The sequence below is a fragment of the Engystomops pustulosus genome, chromosome 3, assembly GCF_040894005.1.
Source record: "Engystomops pustulosus chromosome 3, aEngPut4.maternal, whole genome shotgun sequence".
Lineage (NCBI taxonomy): Eukaryota > Metazoa > Chordata > Amphibia > Anura > Leptodactylidae > Engystomops > Engystomops pustulosus.
In genome coordinates this window covers 26,022,235-26,043,056 of record NC_092413.1, presented here as the reverse complement: position 1 = coordinate 26,043,056, position 20,822 = coordinate 26,022,235, and the positions used below count along the sequence as shown (strand labels likewise).

Sequence of the window (20,822 nt, the reverse complement as noted above, 5' to 3'; positions counted from 1 at the left end):
TAAGATATTTAGATTTTGCTGATCACTGTAGCGAGATCTACCATTGAAAGGATAATACTAGGGTTGAGTGGAACCAAACACGTTTAGCTCCGCTGAACCCTACTACTATCTTTTCCATGGTCCCCCAAGTCCCAACCTGGACTTGAGGCAGGAGTTCTAGTTCAATCTTGTTGCTCGAGCCCAACACCAACCGGTAACACTTGCGATGGGTGCCAGAATGTAAATGCTGGCGGCACATGCATACTGAAATATTCCCTGCGATTGCCACTCCCTGATCACCTCACAGGGTGTGACGATGCTAGGGAAAATAGTGGAGGAAGTGCAGCTGGAATTTAAAGGGTTAACACCCGCAATCAGTGCCAGAATTGATCGCAGATGACACCCGTAGGTTCAAGTATCTAACCAAACTTTTGTTCTGAACTGGGTTTGCTCATCACTAATTGTAACCTTACCCTAACTGCTGTAGAGCCTACGGAAGTGTTACAGAGTCTACAGCTTATTCCCCCTCACTTCTATCTACTATGAGCAGTATGATGTATACTTTAAACACACGCTTGAAATTACACTATGAATTTGCCTTTGGCTAGCATCCAATGATTTACAGTTTCTATCCACACGCTGCATAAACATCCAGGGCACCAGGTGACCAGAAAGTGTGTCACAATAAATAACTTCGGATTTTGGATGGGCACAGAGTTACTCATCTCGGCAGTTCTGTGCACCCAATGATTTCTACTGCCATTAGGATGTTATCTGCTACCTAATGATTACTACTTCCTGTTCCCCTGCACAGGAATTTCCTGCTGGATGTAGAGGGGCAGTGCACTGCTTTTGCAGATTCACAGGGGCCCACCTAAGTCATAGGCTGACCGGCAGATTCACTTATTCACCTACCTAGGACCAAATATGGTAGATAAATATGTGTAGTAAAGGTTGGATTGTATACAATAATAATACTGTAAATTAGCTCACATTAAAATAACAATCTATATCACTAACTCAGAGACAAATATTACTAAATATGCATGAAATCCAAGTCCTCAGTCTTTGGGGAAATGAAACTGTAGAATAAATTTGACATAGAATGATGTGCACCTGCAGAACATTTCTGATTGCTACTCTAGGATTTCACACCAATAGCTATCAATCATACTCTATCATTGAATAGGGGAGGGGGTTGTGCAATTCTGTTAGCCCTTGCAGGTTGATAGCAAAAATTAAAGGGGTCATGTCAAGATTAACACTTATCAACAGGGACAAATGTATGATCACATAGGACCCAGCAGCCAAGACCCCTCGTAACACACCGAACAGAAGGCTTCAAATCACTCTGGCCTGTTTTAAGTATTGGGGCTTTCAGGTTTCAAAAGTCCCTTAGACGGCAGAGCCAAGAGCACAGCTCTGATCTACGCTCCTTTAATTGGAAGCTGAGAATTCCTTCTGCTATCTGTGGATCGCCAGAGGTCTTGGCTATTGCACTCTTCAAGATCAAATTTCCTGTGCTGTGGATGCCTGTTAATCTTGACACCAGCCCTTAAAGGTGAAAGATAAAATTCACAAAGTGATGTACCAGATTTCCGATAAAATCTTTTCTGAATTTTTTGAACTGGTACTAAAATCTAGAGCCCAATCCTATAGGGCTTGAGGATGTGTAGCTTAGAGAGGGTTGAACCAGTGGGCCCTCCATGGATCATGGAATGCAGAGTTGTGTCCAATGCTCTCTTATTGCACTCTTAGTTCTCCATATAGATGAAAATAATGTAAAATGCATTTTTTCAGCATTTTGTTGTATGTCCATATGAAAAAAACAATTGGATGATTTGAAATATTGCCATCTTTGTTTTGCTCAGATGCAGATGCTAGTAGACACAGACTTTTTTTTTTTTAATGTCTATTTGCAGGCGGTCCCCTACCTAAGAACACCTGACTTACAGATTACCCCTAGTTACAAACAGACCCCTGGATGTTGGAATTTTACTGTACTTTAGTCCCAGGCTACAATAAACAGCAATAACAGTTATCACTGGTGTCTGCAATTAAGTTTTATTGTTAATTCTGGTTCTTATGACATCCCAACATCTTTAAAATCCAATTGTCACAGAGACCAAAAATATTTTGACTGGGGTTACAATAATAAAGTATACAGTTCCGACTTACATGCAAATTCAACTTAAGAACAAACCTACAGAACCTATCTTGTACGTAACCGGGGGGCTGCCTGTATTGTTATATCCACAATCTAATACAATTTAATACAATGACTTGAAATCCATAATAATCTTTTTGAAAGCTTTAAAACATATGGAGCGTTTCTGAACATTTCCTCGAGTAACAGCGCATAGAGTAACGCTTCCATCACGGAAAGGGCAAGAGAAGCATTTGACAATGATTTATGCTCCTCTCCTCTTAGCACGCTCAAGTACATCATCTAGCTTGACATGCATACGTACATGTTTCAAGCAGACTCTCAGGACACCTGGTAGAGCCACTAAACTAAATTTATCCTTGTTCCTTCCATGAGCGTTGGCTAGGATGGGAAGAGAGGACACATGGTCCCTTGGTGCACAACAACTAGACGTGGTCGAGAAGGTTTTCAGGATGAGCTAAGTGTGCGGAGCAGAGGCTCGGAGACAAAATTAATTAAAAGAGAATTTGACTGTCATCCAGACTTGCATTCCTTTAACTACAAAAGACAGGATGGCAGCTGCTAATCCTATAGGTCAACAAGTAATCATGGAAATTCTAGAGTCTCCAGGATCCCCAGGACTGTTTGATGTAGATATAGAGAAGCAGAATTCACCTATGGGAACCAAAGTCATGGCTTTTAACAAATCTAGGAAAAAATCCAAGTGAGGATTACAGTTTAATGTATTTTTTATTATTAAAGTGAAGACATTTCAGTCAGTTCAATTATTCCATGATCTCCTGGAATAGGAAGTTAAAGTCGAAGGACTAAAAAATCCAAGATAACTCCAATGGATAAAGGGCTCAAAGACATTTTGTTAAAATATCGGGTATTTTAAATTAATTTGAACCCATGAATATTCAGAACTATGGTTCCAGTTCTATACAGTCTTTTTTACTTGAAAGTTATTTGTATATGGATTTTTTCTATGCACTTTTTAGATTTCAGATATATTTTATTTGGCAAAACACAACGGCCCACATTTACTAAAAACAGTGCAGCAGTCTGTACTATGTGCAGTCTGCTTGTTTAGTATGTAGAGGGCGCCAGATTTATGAATTTTGATGCCCATTCTTCATTCATATGGTGCTCCCTGCACTTCCCCAACAAAGTCCACCAACTTTTTTTGGCACACCCTTAACATGGGGCGTGTGACACAATTCTGTCGGACTGAGCACTGGAACGCCAAATTACTAAATTTGTGTTGCGGCTGCTCAATTCTCCATGAGACACAAAACTGGCCCAAGGTTCTTAGTAAATGTGCCCCAGTGTCCTATATTCAAGAATCATGTTGTAGAGAACAGATTGTACATAGGAAGCTTGTTATACAGCAAGAGGAACCTGCAGGGAGTGACCAGGCGTTATGAACCAGGATTTTCTGAGCATTGTACATAATGTCCTGTATCGGCAAATACTATGTTATTAAGCAGGGGAAGCCATTGTACATAGTATTTTATCTACAGGCAACATGTAATAGAGCAGAAGGAGCAGGAGGAGCTAAGCAGATTGTACTTTCGGTCCTTTGACCTCCTGCTAAAACACAAGACAAAATTGTTAATGTTTTTGTAAAGCCTACAGACCCTAGGGAAGATCCCACCAATTTCACATTGTTCCTAAAAGCAAAGGCCTATCATAATAAAATTTGATGGTTTCAAGATATAAAAATGGAGAGGAGTAGATTATAAATGTCTTTGTAGAATGTTTACACACTCCAGTCTACAAAATATTGTTATCAACAAGTCAAAGATGGGGAATGATGGAAAGGAATGGAGTGGTAGGAACATTGTCATTACGTTAACATCGCACTGTACATGTAGTAGTTAGCAGACTGTAATTTTGCTCTTTGTGGATTTCTTCAAAAGTGGATTTCTTTGTGCGAGTAAAAGGAATGGCACTCTAATGGCAATGAGTTTTTTTTCAGAAGAGAATCTATGCTGTTATTAGAAGAGTATAAGAGCTATATTGTACGCTCTTCACTAGGGATGGATCAACATGAGAGTCGACACTGAACATAATGTTGGGTGAAGGCTCCTCTCTTTTCAAGTAACAAAGTAAACAGAATATGTATATATTGGTCATTTTTCGTATACAGGGAAACCCTAGTAGCAGAAGAAATAGATATCTCTTAGCAAAATTATTGTCTTTATAGATCTAAGACTCTACATCCAGATTTCCACATAAGATTATATCCATAAGGTCAAAGTATACAAAAAATATGCAAAAATAGCAGGAAATCGTACGACTTCCTGTAGTTTCCAACTTCCTTCTGAAGCAGGGCAGCAAAGGAAGTAGGAATGTCCAAAAGGACCAGTAAAATTAACCAGAGAGCCCCATCTAGAAAGGAGGTGGTGTTATAACACATAATCCATAATGTAGCACGCTATATGGATAAATAATAATATTCAGATCAGCGGGGGGGGGGATTCACTGGGAGCATCTCTTAAAAACATATAAACACCATCCACCTCTAAGACCTCCATCTATCACCAAAATGGGGGGCAGCTAACTACTCTATCCCCTTTAAGATATGACTTCTGAATTCACAATGATGATACCCTTGCATGACATGTCTCACCATTCACTTTTATGGAAGTTAAAGAAGTGAGGCAGACATTTTTGTTAATTCTACTTAGGTCCAGAATACAGATCCCGATGTGGTTAACCTCATCTTGGATATCTTGTCTTAGGTTGGTTACCCACTAAACACATAGAGGAGGGGTCTTAGTTATTAGATCAATTGACAATGATTAGGGTGGGGTGGGAATGGTACATTGAATCTAATAGTTGGAAAACCCTTTAAGTTTAACAAGTTTGTAAAATTCTCATTCAAACTTCTGTAGAGTAAGTTATCTTTACGTTTTGCAGAAAAGAAAGAGTTAACATCTGTAAAACCAGGTGGTAATTGTTCTTAAACTCACAAATAACTTTAAATGGGCCAAAAGAATAACTCCTATAAGAGTGACACCACTAATTGTTCTGTTGTCACTTGTATAGCGGCCCGCTTCTATTATTCCTTAAATCTTTTAACAAGAGCGCCGATCCGTAATTAGCAATCATTATCCATTCTTCTTCGCAGTCATTAATAAGGAGGTAAAACCCTATTACGTGTACATTGGCAGATTACACACAGTTGCACAGCATCTTATATAACCTACAAGACCATCCTATATTTAGGTGCTTTGAAAATATCTTCTATATGATCTGACATTATACATTGTATGAAGCACGGGGCTTCTCATTAAAAACAATTATTGCCTTTGTACCACTGCGGGAATAATATAATGTGGCTAAGGGGGGCAAAAACACATGAGCCCCTTTATGTAATATGCATGTAAATGATGTGCATATTATTCATGAGTAACTGTATAATCGGAGACTGTGAATCTGTTTATATAACAATGTATCACAGGTCTTCATTAATTTATTGCCTCATTAGCTATACCAATAACAAAGTATGAATACCCTGAAATGTCACTTTCAAAAATTTCCAACTTTTCCGTCTTAGATCAATAAAGGCCAAGAAAGTTGGACCTTTCCTCCTACACAGACTTTTGGTGCACATATATCACAAAGCCCAATAGAATAAGTGTAGCATAGCCCAGCGCCAATTATCTACAAGGTAAACAACTTTACTGCCTTCGTGAAAAATTTTGATTAGAAGATGACCTTCCATGAAGTCCACCTACTGTAACTATTTAAAGTACAACAAATAAGAAATTTGACTTGGGTAAGCACAATCACTTAATGGAGTCATCCACGGCCCTTAGTAAATCAGCCTCTACATGTTTACTTCTAGAAGACGTGTGATGTCATACGACTGTGTGTGATGTTGGAGAAGCCATTAATATAGCAATGAGTAATCAGAGTTGTGTGTTATAATGAGATGTGGACCAGTGTGTCATCACATGACCAGGGATATTACGAGCCGTTCACCTGTGGGACATCACATGACTAGGGATATAACCAGCCGTACACCTGTGTGACATCATATGACCAGGTATATAACAAGCCGTGCACCTGTGTGACATTATATGACCAGGTATATAACAAGCCGTGCACTTGTGTGACATAACATGACTGGGAATATAAAGAGCCGTGCACCTGTGGGACATCACATGACTAGGGATATATAGGGAGCCGTACACCTTTGTGACATCATATGACCAGGAATATAACGAGCCGTGCACCTGTGTGACATCATATGACCAGGGATATAACGAGCCATGCACCTGTGTGACATCACATGACCAGAAATATAACAAATCAGGCACCTGTATGACAGCACATGAATACGGGCAGATTTCTATCCACTGGAAGTAAACATAGGAAAATATTCAGTAGACCTGACTTAAAATATCAGTAGTGCGGAAGTTGGTTATGGTGGAGGTGCAGAAATATCTTCATTCAGTAAGTTTTAATCCTGACTTGATTTCTAAACCATTTCTTTTAAAATCACAATCTCCATATAATTGTAGACCAAGTTTTCACTAGACGCCAGAAAGGACAGGTACCGCGAAACTACTCACGGAACATCTAAGCCACGTTCCTCATACATAAAGCCCTGCATAGTTTTTATGCTGATTAACAGACTCCCATTTCCATTTTTGCATAAACATGAGTCAAAATAATTCCCGCCACATATGCAGGGTTTGATTGGCAAGCATTGTGTCTCTTTGCGGTACATATCATACGGAGAAATCGGTTTTCAGAGGTATAAAAAGACTGTGACCAAGAGAATTGAATGGCTAGTGGAGAAAAGAATATGAACTAATTCCTCAAAATTGTTTTTCTGCAGCGTTCAGCAGATGTTCCGCATGGCTGGATGGAACTTGACAAGCGCTGCCTATTAGCTAGTCTATAAGTCTATGAAACCACAGAAATCAAAGTTATTGCTAATTTGTTCTGTAAGTCGATTTGTACTTTGAAGAATGAATATTAATAATCTGTCACTGTGTTATTTTGTAAAAAACACAGCGCATCAAAAGATAATGGAACCTATCTCCTAGCACCCAGCGCCTTCATTGTAATTCATTCACGTCAAATTAGCTATCTTGTTCCACCAACCTTCCGCATTAAGCACTCCACCTACAAGTTGGTGATTTTCTCAATTTATTTCGAACAACTCAATGTATTTAAGTCAGAAGAAACCATCGCAAGGGGAAAACGGCAAATAGATAAGATGGAAATTTATAATTTACCGGGGGTATGATGGATTTAGTATGCAGGCGATCGCTTGCATCTGGGAAGCAACTATGATTTTTTTTTAGGTTGCAATGAATTTATTGTCTTGGCAATTTCCATGTCACTATGTTTCCATGTTCTAAACGCCCAACATCCAACGTAATGTGACAATATAAAAGGAGATTATTTGGACATGTGGGCGCATGTTTGACTTGACGGACATGTCTTCGCTCTTGCTGTTGTTGACAGGAAACAGAGAGATGGATGTTCAGATAAATGTCGTGGATGACAGATATGAACTGAAATCAGAGAGGGGAAACATTTGTTTCTGAAAGGGAATTTTTTTTATTGGTGGAATTGGTTGAGCCCTAAAGGTTTTCTCACAACAAAGACATTTATGCCATATCCATCAGACCAAAGCAGGTTCCACGTCTGGCATCCATGTCTAGCACTAAAATTAAACTCCCAGACCCTATCCTTTCCACAGAACACAGATGTTGAGGGGAAAAAGAATGGGGTTTTTGGATTTATAAGGGTTGGCAACCTTACCTTATGTTTTTTTGCATGCGTGTGTAAGCATGGGGGGGGGGGGGGAGAATACAAGGTAATTTACCAATATACATCTATTAATAATTCTGCTCTGCTTTCTTGATATGTAAAGTGAAGCCTCCTGCCTGTTACCTCATCAGCCAGAGATTCCTGTCCATAAAATGGGTGCAGATGGAAGGTTATGTGATCTCTATCTGTCTACGAGCAGGGTGATTGTTCATGGATAAAGATCACATGACCCTCCATCTTTTTTGTTGTGTATTTTGTTCTCCAAATTGGGCACAACTTACTGTCATAAGTAATATACATCCGCATCCACCCAAGATGGGAAGACAAAAATGTAGCCACCAGCTGCATATCTAAAGTGTATGACTAGCTTAGACCTACCTCACATTTGCGCTAAATTCTTTCTCTTGTCTTGCTCCATCATTGAAGCTAAACCACAAAAATAAAGTAGATGACCAGCACAGAATTTGTTATTTTCCTGGGCAGAATAGGCCTTAATGCTGAGCCATTGTCTCCGATTTATTTTACCAAAATCTACAACAGTAGATTCTATAAATCCTATAAACATAAGCACAATTATGAGACACATGTTATTACTCCGTTATTATGTTCCAACTAAAGGTTTCTTTAAACATCCCCACAAAACAGCAATTACGTCCAAACGCGCGCACGGCCAAACAATCAATCTTCGCTTAAAACCACCGGAATATTAATGTATTGAATTAATGCTGTGTAATTGCCATACAGAAATGTCTCACGAAATTACATGACTTAGAAAAATTAGCATCCATTAACCTGGGAATACATTTATAATTGCACTTAGGTACATCGGAGGCAGCGACGTGGAGTGATCAGTATGTTAATTGTCGAAGCTTTAGGCTTCACATTCCCCCGAATCAGATGAAAGAATTGAAATAATCAGCGTCCCACTGAAAAAAAAAAAAATTAAATTGGGAGGAAAAAAAAATATAATAAAAAAAATTTAGAATGCTGCAGAGTTTTATGATTTTTTTTTGAGTCACTGGCAACCTGTGGTCGGATAATGGCTTCCTTCCAAGTGTAATCACACGAGCTGTGCACGGAGGAGAACGCTGCTCGCTCGCTGCCAGGGTTGTGTAGCTGAGCACATGACTGCTGTGTGCTGTACTTCGCCCCAGATCAGCAAACTGCAGCATCGCTTCTTACAGCAAAGTGTCAGCTATTGGTTTCTCCCTGACACGTGACGGATGAAGCCTTTTTCGTGTGTGTGTGTCTTCTTCCTCGCCAATCTGTGTGCGGGGCACTGATAGGCCAAGCTGATGCGCAGGCAATTTATCATCTTGATCTCCCACTGAGTCAGGGAGCTCTTCTGTCACCAGTATTGATTTCAGAGGATGGACTAAATTTCCTAGGATTTCCATTAAGAATTAAGGAAAAAAAAGCTATAAGCACGCAGGGTAGCCAGGCAGACATGGATATGAGATGGCACTGTGAAACCTTTCAGGTAGCTACTCCGATCACAGGCTGAGCACTGCAGCATGGAGGGTGTTAACATGTCTTCGTTTTTTTTACCAGTAAAACAGAATATAAGGGGGTGGGGAGAAAATAGTTCACCGATTTTGCACAATTTTATTTATTATTTTGTCTTTTTTTAATGTTCCCTTAAGGTTTGTAAAGCGTTCGCGGAGAGATTGCATGACATTAATATTAAAGGCACTTATTTGCATGTTCCGTGTTCCAGTATGGAATGTTTTATATGTGTTCTTTTCCCGTCTCGTGTAGTGAAAAGGCTTCTTTATCCCCTCGTCTTTGTCCTGCTAGCACGAGTGTTGCTGTGTTCAGGGTTTTTCCAGTATGTCTGCTACCACACTGTACAGTAAATGACAGCACCAGTGAATACACCATCTAACGCTGCTTCGAGCATGTGATAGACAGCCTGCAATGGTAATCTAATTATTTTTTTTTTGTCGAGGGGAGGTTGGGATGACTTAATCCTTGACCACGACAGCAGCTTTTTCTTTTGCTATTTTTTTCTTCTCTAAGACCGTGCATGCTGATGTATTACTCATGCAACATTTCGACTTGTTTCAATGTAGCATGCAAAACGAAAAATGAACATGCCTTTTTGTATATATTTACTGTACATTTCAAAACAAATCTTATTCAAAAAATTTTTTTTTTACTTTTTTTATTCATTTTTTTATTTAATTTAATTATTCTTTTATCTTTTTTATTTTCTTAACCAACAGACTGTTTATTCTTCTTCCATTTATTTTCTTTTACATGTGAATTTTTTTTTTAATGTTGAATTTATACGGTTTTTACTTCTCGCTACTGCTTTCTACATAATGCATTGGTTGTTACATAACCACCTATTTTTTCATTCGGTTTGACCTACTTTTTATGTCGTATTAAAAAAAAAGGGACGTTAATGTAAAAATCTGCTAAAATTACAAAAAATATTTGACGCTAGGTTGTGTCCGAACACGGTGTAGATTGAATTTTTGCTAATGTAAATAATAGATTGTTAAGAAACAGGATGCGCTGAGCGTTGGAATAGGTTTTAATATGTCCCTCATGGTAACAATGAAAGCATTATCTAGTTCACATACGTGAACATGAAGCAGAAAAAATTGCAGAACAAATTGTGCAAGTGGACTTTGATGTATAAACCATGAGCTGTACTGGATTGATGTATAGAGTTTTCCTTGACATTCTTATGAAAAGGTTATGCATGGAATTGAATTTTAAATATCGGAATATCGTGGGCGATTGCATTATTATTGAAGAAAAATAACATTTTCCATATTTTTTTTAAACTTTTTTTTGTTGTACTATCGATTTTAGGTTTTTTTTTCACCAAATTGTGTATGTTTGTATTTTTTTTAATGGAGCTATTTGTCATGTTTTAAAACCTCACATATCTAATTTTATGAGGGTCTGTCCAATGGGAAATCCATGCTACTTTAATTTAGCGAACCTTTTGCTTATCTATTGTGAAGCCAACTGAGAGCCAACCATTTCTTTAGGCTCCAAAGGGAAGAGATAAATGATTCTCACTTTAGAGATGACAGTCTAGCCCATAATTGGAATTTTTTTTCAATTTCCTGTCAAAATATGTGGGTGATGGCAATGGATAAAAATTATTCTCATTTAAGACCAAGTTGTGATAATAAGGATTTTTTGCTCTTTTTTCAACAACTAAAGTACATATTGTATAGTAGATTATGATTGACATTTTATTTGGTGTTTTATATTAGAGAGATGATTTTAGTTTCAAATATATGTTTAGAATTACGGATGTTGTACTGATGAATTTGTGATTATACACAAGTAGGATTTTGATAGAAACACAAAGAATCCAGTTGACTTCAACATATACTATAAAGCCTATTCTCTACAATATAGGTAAAATTTATCAATAATTTTGCATGAAGAACTTTGCTTACCCATGATGATGAATGTCATATGCCCTGAAGGTTCTGTTAAGTCCAATTGAAATCACCGGTCATATCTCATTTGTGTATCGGGAAATGCTGTTCTGACTTGTAAAACTTAGAAACAAAAAATGGATCCCAACACTGAAGTTAAAAATCCATATGGTTCATTGGGTTTCATTAAAACCTAGGTCCCACAAACAGATGCTCCAAATGACATTTTTTGGATGCAAAAATCGCCCTTAGTCTAAGTCCCAACACTAAGGGCGATTTGTACACCCATAATGCATCATCTTGCTTGTCTGTTTGTGGGGCTCATGTTTCAACGAGATCCAATTTTTTGTTTCTATGTTGTACATGTTCATAAGCTCTAATAAAATGAGCCACATATTTTAATAATGTGTGTATGAAAGTGTCGAAACAATTGTGAAAAGTAACTTTTCCACTAATTTCCACTATTTGCATTTGATGTTATGTTACGATGTTCCTTGTGTCGGCGGTATTTTCTTTTTCAAGACCACGTAATTTCTGGCGCCCTATTTGGTAAATAGGTACTATATTGTCATGTTGGAGGTCCTGAGCTAGACGATGCACTAAAATCAGTGGTGGGTGTTATCAAAGTATGTCAAGCACTGGAGTTGGTGGTAGCAGTAGATGGACCCCTTTAAGATACAAGAAAATGATGGAAGGATAATTTGTGAGTCAGAGTGGGAAGCCATTAATCCTGAACAGCTATGTAGCTAGCATTTAATCCCCCCCCCCATCTATGTATTTCTATTTTTTGTATGGATAGCATCAACATTTAAAATTACTGTATGTAACATTAAAATTTGTTTATAGGCTATTTCTATATTTTGCATAGTCTCATAACCTTGGACACCTTAAAAAACCTCTTGAACCACCAAAAACTGGAAAAACCTATTGACTCGAGTATAAGCCGAGGGTGGGAAATGCATTGGTCACAGCCTCCCAGTATATAGCCAGCCAGCCCCCTTCAGTATATAGCCTGCCAGCCCCTTTATGTATATAGCCTGCCAGCCCCTTTATGTTTATAGCCTGTCAGCCCCTTTATCGATATAGCCTGCCAGCCCCTTTATCGATATAGCCTGCCAGCCCCCTGTTGCCGGTAAAAAAATAATAAAGCTACTACTCCCCATTCCGACGACCCGGACAGCTCCACTTCATCTTCATGCCGCAGGTCCACGGTAGCTCCATGGCCGCACCTCCTCTGTTTTCATGCCGGCTCAGGGCCGTGACAGCTCCGTGCGCACGGCCCGCCCGGCGCACTCTGTGACGTCAACAGCGGCTGACATCACAGTTCAGTGCTGGGTGAGCCGTCGGAATGGTGAGCAGTAACTTTATTATTTTTGTATACCCGAGTATAAGCCGAGTGTTGAATTTTTAGCACAAAAGTTGTGCTAAAAAACTCGGCTTATACTCGAGTATATACGGTAATGTTAATGAATATATATATTAAATTAGGACAATAAATTAAAAAAAAATCAGTGCTAAAAAATAACATTATTGATGTAAAAAGAACAGACAGAATAATAGAGTAAATGAGATCCATAGTCTTGTCCTTTAATATAGTTTTTGACTTTACTACGGAGTGCTAGGCTTCCTAGAAAATTCTCTCACATGCTTTGCTTACTGCCCTCTAGGCTTCTCTTCCAAGACTGCCAGAGCCGTAGCCATCGCTTAGTCCCAAATGGTTTCCCATCCATGTCACAAGTAAAAAGAAAGTCTCCTTTTAAACAACAAATCCCAAGATTCATTCCATGCAATATTGACATTGGAATACACAGCTTTCTCCTTAAAGTGCTTTTCCTTGAACCTCAGTACAATGTTATGGAGCTATACATAAGAAATAGGCCACCATCACTTATCAAGCTACCAAACTGTAAGATACTTCTTGCATACAACATTGACATTCCTTAAGGTTACCCAGATATTCTACCTTTTTATCTAGATTAAACATGAAATCTGAATATATGTAAAGATTTTTTTTTTCATATTTGTAGCCATTTCAGCATGGACAATGACTGACTGTTATATTATTCAATGGAGAAGCTCAGGAATTTTTTTTTTTCCTGTGGTCATTTTGTAATTTATTCTAGTTTCACTAGTCCTACAAACAGGGGTATAACTATCATCTCTGCCTTTGTCACCTGTAAGAATACCGAAATGGCAGGTGAGTCAGTAAGCTTCCAGTTGATGTTCCTGAATACAACATGGCCGTCAACAATTGAGTGACAAGAATGCCCAGTGCTCCTCCATGTTCTTCTGAGGAGGAAGCATTCATCTTAGGCTATATTTATGTTTTGATGTAAGGATATATTAGAAGGATTCCCAATGTGTCCTTACAACGTATGGCGTGGATGTATTCCACAGTCTTCTGATATAGTGGGATCCATCCTCCAATCACTCCTCCCCTGAATACGCAGCTTTAACATAGTCTTATACAGGTGAACAATAATATAAAAGGGGTTAACTTCTATTGAGGGGAATCCAGCAATAATATGGAATTCAAAAGGAACATTTTTTTTAAAAATTGTATTTTATACATTTCTTTTCCTCAATGTATTTTAATTTTTTAAAAAAAGAGGCCTTCATCAATTCCAGCACCTCCCCTCAACCAACTCCATTAAAAACCTTTCATTCATACAAAGATTGTCGTTACTTACCCAGGTCCCAGTACAATGTAAATATTAATTTGGTATGCTTTTTGAAGTACAGAACCCAGACCCCAACCAGTAACAACCTTGGCGATCATAGGTCTTAACTGTTTAACTGACACTGACAAAGTCTACTACAGCGTGCACAAAAACACTCACACTTACCTGCCTTTGCCATTTTCGGAAGGGTTGTCAATGAGCAGTGCCAATCCTCCTCAAAATGGTGCAGCCCCCTCTGCCGGCAAGTTAGTGCATGTGTGTGGCGGCTGCAGCCAATTAAACGCTGCTGACGATTTTGCCACCAACATTTAAAGAGATAAAACACCTGCAATCTGTGCCAACATTGATCATCGGTGGTAACTGCACGCTGGGGGGGAGTGGAGGAGTGGAGCCGAATCCAACCAGAGGACCAGAGTTCCAATGTGATGCCCTTTGCCAGATTCATTGATATAGAAAACCCCAACTTTTCTTATAGAAAGATTCCCTCTCTATGACTTACTTTTCTTGTCACATACACCATATTTGTCTTTTGCTTAAATGGCTGATAAGTCAGCAGAATAGCTATGACCTATTATCTTCATAATAGCTGTAAACTTGTAAGTGGATCCATTAAAACAAAATACAAAAATGGACTGTGTACGGCGTGAAATCTCGAAGACTCGCGTTGATAAATATCTAGTTGTAAGACCCAGACATTGTGGAAAATGAAATTCTCATTGACCTTGCATGATTGAGAAGATATATCAGAGTTTCAGATGTAATTATGGATTCTTTCCAAGGGCGAGCCTCAGGCTTGATGCTATCAATAGTAGATTTTCTGTACACCTGCAGAAAAAAGCAAACCTTTGGGAAAGTGAGAAAATTACACTGATATCATAGATTTTTATCATAGAAAACTAGGGCACAGATATAGTTTGGAACAAACAATTTCAAATCAATATCAAGACTGAAAGTTACAAATGAGGATTTTTCTTGGCTTTGGGACTTCAGACTTCATCTGTTATTGCTGTACAATTGGGGTGACCCTGTGACCCCTATCTTTTTTTAATCTGTACATAGATTGCTGTTCTGTATTTCAAAAATTGGACCATATCAACAAGATAATTAAAGTTTTGAGTTCAATTTTATTTACCAAATATTCCTATTACTGAAACAAATTCAGGTACTAATATTGTATGAGATCAGATGTGATCTTTTATACTTGTAACTTTTTATTGCCATAGATAGATCAAACCTAAAAGGTGTCACCTGGCTTAAGAAATGCAGTTTTAATCGCCCTAATTCTGGGATAAATGTGGGAACGATTTTGGATACTAATTTACCATCATTGAGAGCAACTGCAAATGGGTCTACTGCTTTAGAAGGAGGTCTCTAGGCGTGAGACCTCCATACATTACAGATGACCTCCTTCCTCTAGTAGTAATTTTGTTGGATAAGTGAACTCTTGCTGTCAAAGTTCTCATGGTTACTGTTGAACACTGTGAAATCCTGGCATTAATAAAGTTTTTCTTATTGATGGTAAATCATACACCCATCCGTAGACTGCTATTGATGTAAATGACCCTCTCATTTACCTTAAGATGACCACACAAAATATGGCTAACTCTTAACTCCATGGCCGCCAAATGTGTACATTCCTACTGTGGTGAGTCACTTCCTATGGACATCGGCAGAGTAAGCATCGGTCACCCCACCTTTGTCAGATGGGCTGCCGACAATGTTCTACAATTGGAACAATACCCTTTCCTTCTCAGGAGATTTCTTTGTTAAAAGCCCATTTCAGAATATAGACATATCATAAAGTTCTCTGTAACATTACCATAAAAATATCTCCTAGCAATAATTCCTTGTCAGATCTTGGAGTTGTGACCTATCTTACCAGCATATCTCATCCTGAGCCATTCCAATCTTCTATCTCATTCTCGCATATCTCCCCCCATGAAATGTATAATGCTTCTGAAATGTCGCAACACTATACACTAGTGGGCTTACTGCTTGAAAATATCATCTTGTTCATATATCCATGTCACCAGCTCATGTCCATGGAAATATAATCTAGGAATGCACTTAAAGGAAATCTAACATCAAAATTAAGCATGATAAACCAGGGACACTTACTCATAGATCCCAGCACCGTGACCACCGGTGGTAATCTTCTTTCTAAAATAAACCTTTAGAATTATGCTATTTAACCAAAAGGGCTCCTTAGGGTCTTACCAAAGCCCCTCCAAAGAGGAGACAGTGTAACTGCCCATGAAGCTACAGCACGGAGGGGCTCTGGTAAGACTCCGCCCCATTAGCATAATTTTAAAAGTTGTATTTTTGAAGGAAGGAGGCCATGGATAAAAATAAAATAAGATTACAACAGTCACGGTGTCTGGATCTGTGAGTAAGTGTCCCTGGTTTATCATGCTTAATTTTGATAGTAGATTTCCTTTTACACAGGCTTTTAAAGGCAACAATAGTTAGGAACGTATATAGCCAAAAACAGAGCTCTTTCGAAACTGTAGAAGTAAATGGAGTGGTAGTTGCTTGTATGCATCATAGCTTTATGCACACAGGACCCCTAAATGAAAATCAATAAACAGTTGATCCCCACAAAGTATAATACCCCTTTAGTGCCCCCTTGCTGTTCTTAAAACAGTCTAATTCTCTCTTAGTAGACCCTACATGGTATGATGCCAATATACACCACCGATGGTGGCCCCAATCCAGGGACATTGTTTGATATGGCTAATGAGACCCCAAATGGATTATATAATATATAGTATTCCCTGGAGCTTCTGTATATTTTCATGTGATATTGACCCTGGTCCCTTGAGTTTATTTTCGAAATGCCAGATGATATACTGGGAGAATTATACTGAACATGTGGCGCGATGCTTTTTTCGGATGAAAGTGCTGATGCGGCAGATTACTGCTTAAAACCTTTTATCTTTCAAACATTTTAATTAGCGAAGCAACATGTTTTATTTCAAAGCATTGCTTTTAACTTCACGCTTCACAAAGTATATGTTAATCTTTGATTAGGATTGTTTTGTCACTAATCCCTCATTCTATACTACAGTGCGGTATGGACGCGACGAGCAACAGAATGAGCCACATTTAAAGCAAAATGGAGTTAAAACATTATAATACATTGGAATTACCTGATAGATTAAGAGGTTTATTTCATAAATTCCCCTTTGTAGTTTTTCAATTAATTTTTGACATTTTTTGGGCTATTTTTAAAAATAATAGGATGTGGATGATAAATGATATTCTTTGATGTCATTTATCACAGTCGTTTATCAATTACATAGGATTTCGAGGAGCTTTAATACCTTATATTACCAAGGTCTTTGGTAAGTCGAAGTTTACTAGGTTTTATTTATTACTACTCTCGAAAATCATACATGTCATAGGTTTGGCAGTGAGAATGACACTTGATGGGGTCATTTATCAGGCTTATACAACCGTTGGTATTCCACTATTATATGGAATATTCTAAAAGAAGCAGAACCATCTATTTAATTTTATATTGTCATATGACCAAACTCAATGGTGGACAAAGAAACATATAAGATTCACTTCGAAATTGACTTCCATGAGTTTGAAGGTGCTCTGTCTAGCGGGTGATCTTTTTCTGGGCTAATGCTAAATAAATAGGTAATTATTTGGGTGCCATCAACGTGAAGACAATACTGGTGACTCCCATCAGTTTGAAGGTGCTCTGTCTAGCGGGTAATCTTTTTCTGGGGTAATGCTAAATAGATAGGTAATTATTTGGGTACCATCAGCATGAAGACAATACTGTTGATCTATTAGAAATGTTTAGAGGTAGAAAAGTAGAAGACTGCATTCTGAGGAACCTCAACAGTAAGAGAAACAGGATAACCGATAAATTCAGGGCAAAGAAAATGAGGGCCAGTAGACAGTTGCAGAATCTACCAATAGACCTCTAGGCTAGGTAGGTCCCCTCAGCTACATAAGCAGTGCATGGCAAGACCTTCCACAATGGGCATACTTTTCTGGCTACCACACCTTAAGAAGGCCTAAGGTCAAGGCAAGAGTCAACAATTTACTGACCGGACCCCAAAGAAAATAACTGTCTAAAGCAAAGGCTATGAAGCTACTAATTAAATAAAGTTGAAATTTGTGTAAGAATGTCAGATATTAATTGCGTGCAGATGTAAAAATACTGGATCTTTTATAGATTTTACAAGTAGGCCCTAAGTATCCTAGTCTAACCTTGCCAGTAGACATTGTACCATACAAAGATGTCCCCTAGTATGTACAGGGGGTTAATACTTTTCCTATATAAATATTTATTAAAAAAACAATGTATATATCTTTTTATGATGGACAGTGTATGTGTTAAATGCCTCTAGCTATTAGTCACACCTTAGTAAATAGGGGAGAAGTTCATTGCGATCGCACGCACCGCTGCGTAAGTGACAACATTAATCTTCCAGCTAATTTAACTTTCGTATTTGTAGTGTATCGGGGTAGTTTAATTAAGAATAATCAAGTCTTTGCATAAGGCTCTAAAATTATATATGAGGCATAATATATTATGCCATTATAAAGCCATTTATAATGATATCATTTGCATGTTTTCCTGAAATTGGATTTTTTTAATATTTACAATATTCAAATTACATGGAATATACATGATTTTTTTATCATCTGGGATACCATAGTGTAATGAGGAAAGGTGCAAACAAGGGATTAGTCAGATGATAATGTAGGTGCCTATAGCATTTAGCTATAAAGAACTCTTTTAGGGACCACCTAGAAGCTTAAAGGGCATGTACCAACACAATGGTTGGTGATTGGTGCAGGAAATTTTCATCCCTATGAAAACACTGGGAGAAATGTTTTCAGACTGGAGTATTTAATGTCAATCTTCTCCGTTTGGTATACTGAACCCCAAATATAGTAATTGCCTTCGGTTAGACCTGGTGAAAATATTTTTATATAGTCTATAGTAAATAGGGCAGGCCAACGCATTCACGTTCTTGCCCGCCCCACTCCATGTCACTCCCAAAATGGAATTCACAGTGGTAAACCAAAGAAATTGTTCTACCATGTCTAGCATGGTCTTTCCACTATGGTCAAAGCAATCTTGTGGCCAGGAAACATCTGTCGAAAGTGGACACATAATGACTTTGCTAGTAATGTTGTCACTATTTTAGTGACTGACCAAGTCACAGTAGAGGAATAGAAGATCAATGTGGTTTCTGGGATGGTCTTGTTGTAATTTGGAATATTGACCCCCACTAATGACTATTGAAGGTTTATCCTGTAAATCCTGTTCAACCCCTTTTAGAGGAAATCTACCATCAAGAATAAACAGGATAAAAAAATTGACACTTACTCTTAGATCCAAGTCCAAGACTGTGATAATCTTCTTATATTTTTTATCCATGGCCTAATTCCATTTATAATCAATTGAAAAAATTATGTTAATGAACTAGAAAGACTATGGGCAATGTTACCTGAACCCCTCGGGGCTTAACAGGATGTTATATTGTCTCACCCTAGTTGCCCCTGGTTTATGATTCTTGGTAGGTTTCTTTTAAGTGTCAAATTGAACTCCGCTACACTGAAAAGTTAGCATTTTTACTTTTGAAAAATAGTTCCTGATGGCAGCTCATGTATTTCCAGCATTTTCCTAATGATGATCAATAGACTAAACATACTCCATTATTCGTTTTGTATAATGACACTGAAACTTTTCCAAATGAAAACAAACTAAGGTCTCAGGGAATGAGTCTCACAGTCTGTAAGTCCCAGACGGGTTATGTGTCATGGTACTCGCGGAAGCACTAGGCAATTTGGCTAATACATTCTCAGCTTTTGATCTATGGCTGGGAATTTAAGATTCATGAGTAATGTCACCCCGGTACTCCTTGTCTACCATGTTCCCGGATGACAAGTTGCCACAAGCAGTGGAATTTCTCATTTTACGAATGTAATTTTTTTTTGAATGGAAAACAAATTTTCATCAGAAATACCTGCATTGTTTTGCCTTTTTTGAAAAGTCTAAATACCTCAAAGCTTGACTTGCCATAGACTTCGATACTTCATTACTGCTCCGAGGCAACAAATCTAGGAGATGCCTCTGCAAATGGCTCATTGCTACATATCGCCACCCACTCAGTAAAACCGCCGCTGTCATTCGTAAGACACAGATACATGTCAGCCGTATTATCCTATAGTCGTAAAAACTAAATTAGTGAGGTTTGAGAGATGAAGATGGAAGAATATACACTTTCCGATTCCCCCTGCCCCCCCCCCCCTACTGTCTGAGTGCCTCTCTTAGGATCACCATTGGGAATTTCGAAGACACTTCATTTCAGACTACTGTTAAAACGTGTTTGTCACAGGCAGCAATAATTAGACAGAAAGGAACACATCCTTTCCATTTTCATTATGGTAGAATAACTTAGCTCATCAGTATTCAGCAGGCAAAGCCCAGTGGTTTTCAGAGGATGAAAATGTTCTATGTTGCATAAATTCACAACAGGAAGGGCCATGCCATGGAAAAGCAAAAAAAAAAAAATCTTCATATGCATATTTTCCCATCATTCTGCCACTCAGTACAAAGGAAACATGTTACGCCACAGAGAAATCAATGAATTTATCATCACTCATGTAAATAAGTGGAAAAAGGGGCCTAATTGTCTTGGACTGTGTTGAAAATGGAATGTAATATATGTGAGTAGAGTTGGATTTGTCACGCTTGATTAAAATAATTCAATATGGTATGTGACGTCTGTTCCAAACCTGATATGACTTCGCTGTGCTAAATCTACATATACACAA

General features: G+C 38.2%; 1 protein-coding gene across 19 annotated transcripts in view; it reads left to right on the top strand.

Annotated features, from left to right (window-relative positions):
- NRXN1 (neurexin 1) overlaps positions 1-20,822 on the top strand; it is a 1,062,013-nt gene that overhangs the window by 1,006,113 nt on the left and 35,078 nt on the right. The window contains exon 1 of one of the 19 annotated variants that reach the window (XM_072140353.1): positions 9,197-9,404. The exons of 17 other annotated variants lie outside the window; for them this stretch is intronic. In XM_072140353.1, the coding sequence (XP_071996454.1) occupies positions 9,372-9,404 (33 nt within the window). In that variant the 5' untranslated portion in view covers positions 9,197-9,371. Of the gene's footprint in view, positions 1-9,196; positions 9,405-20,822 lie in introns of those variants that run through there. One more of the 19 variants, XM_072140354.1, reaches the window with a different exon arrangement.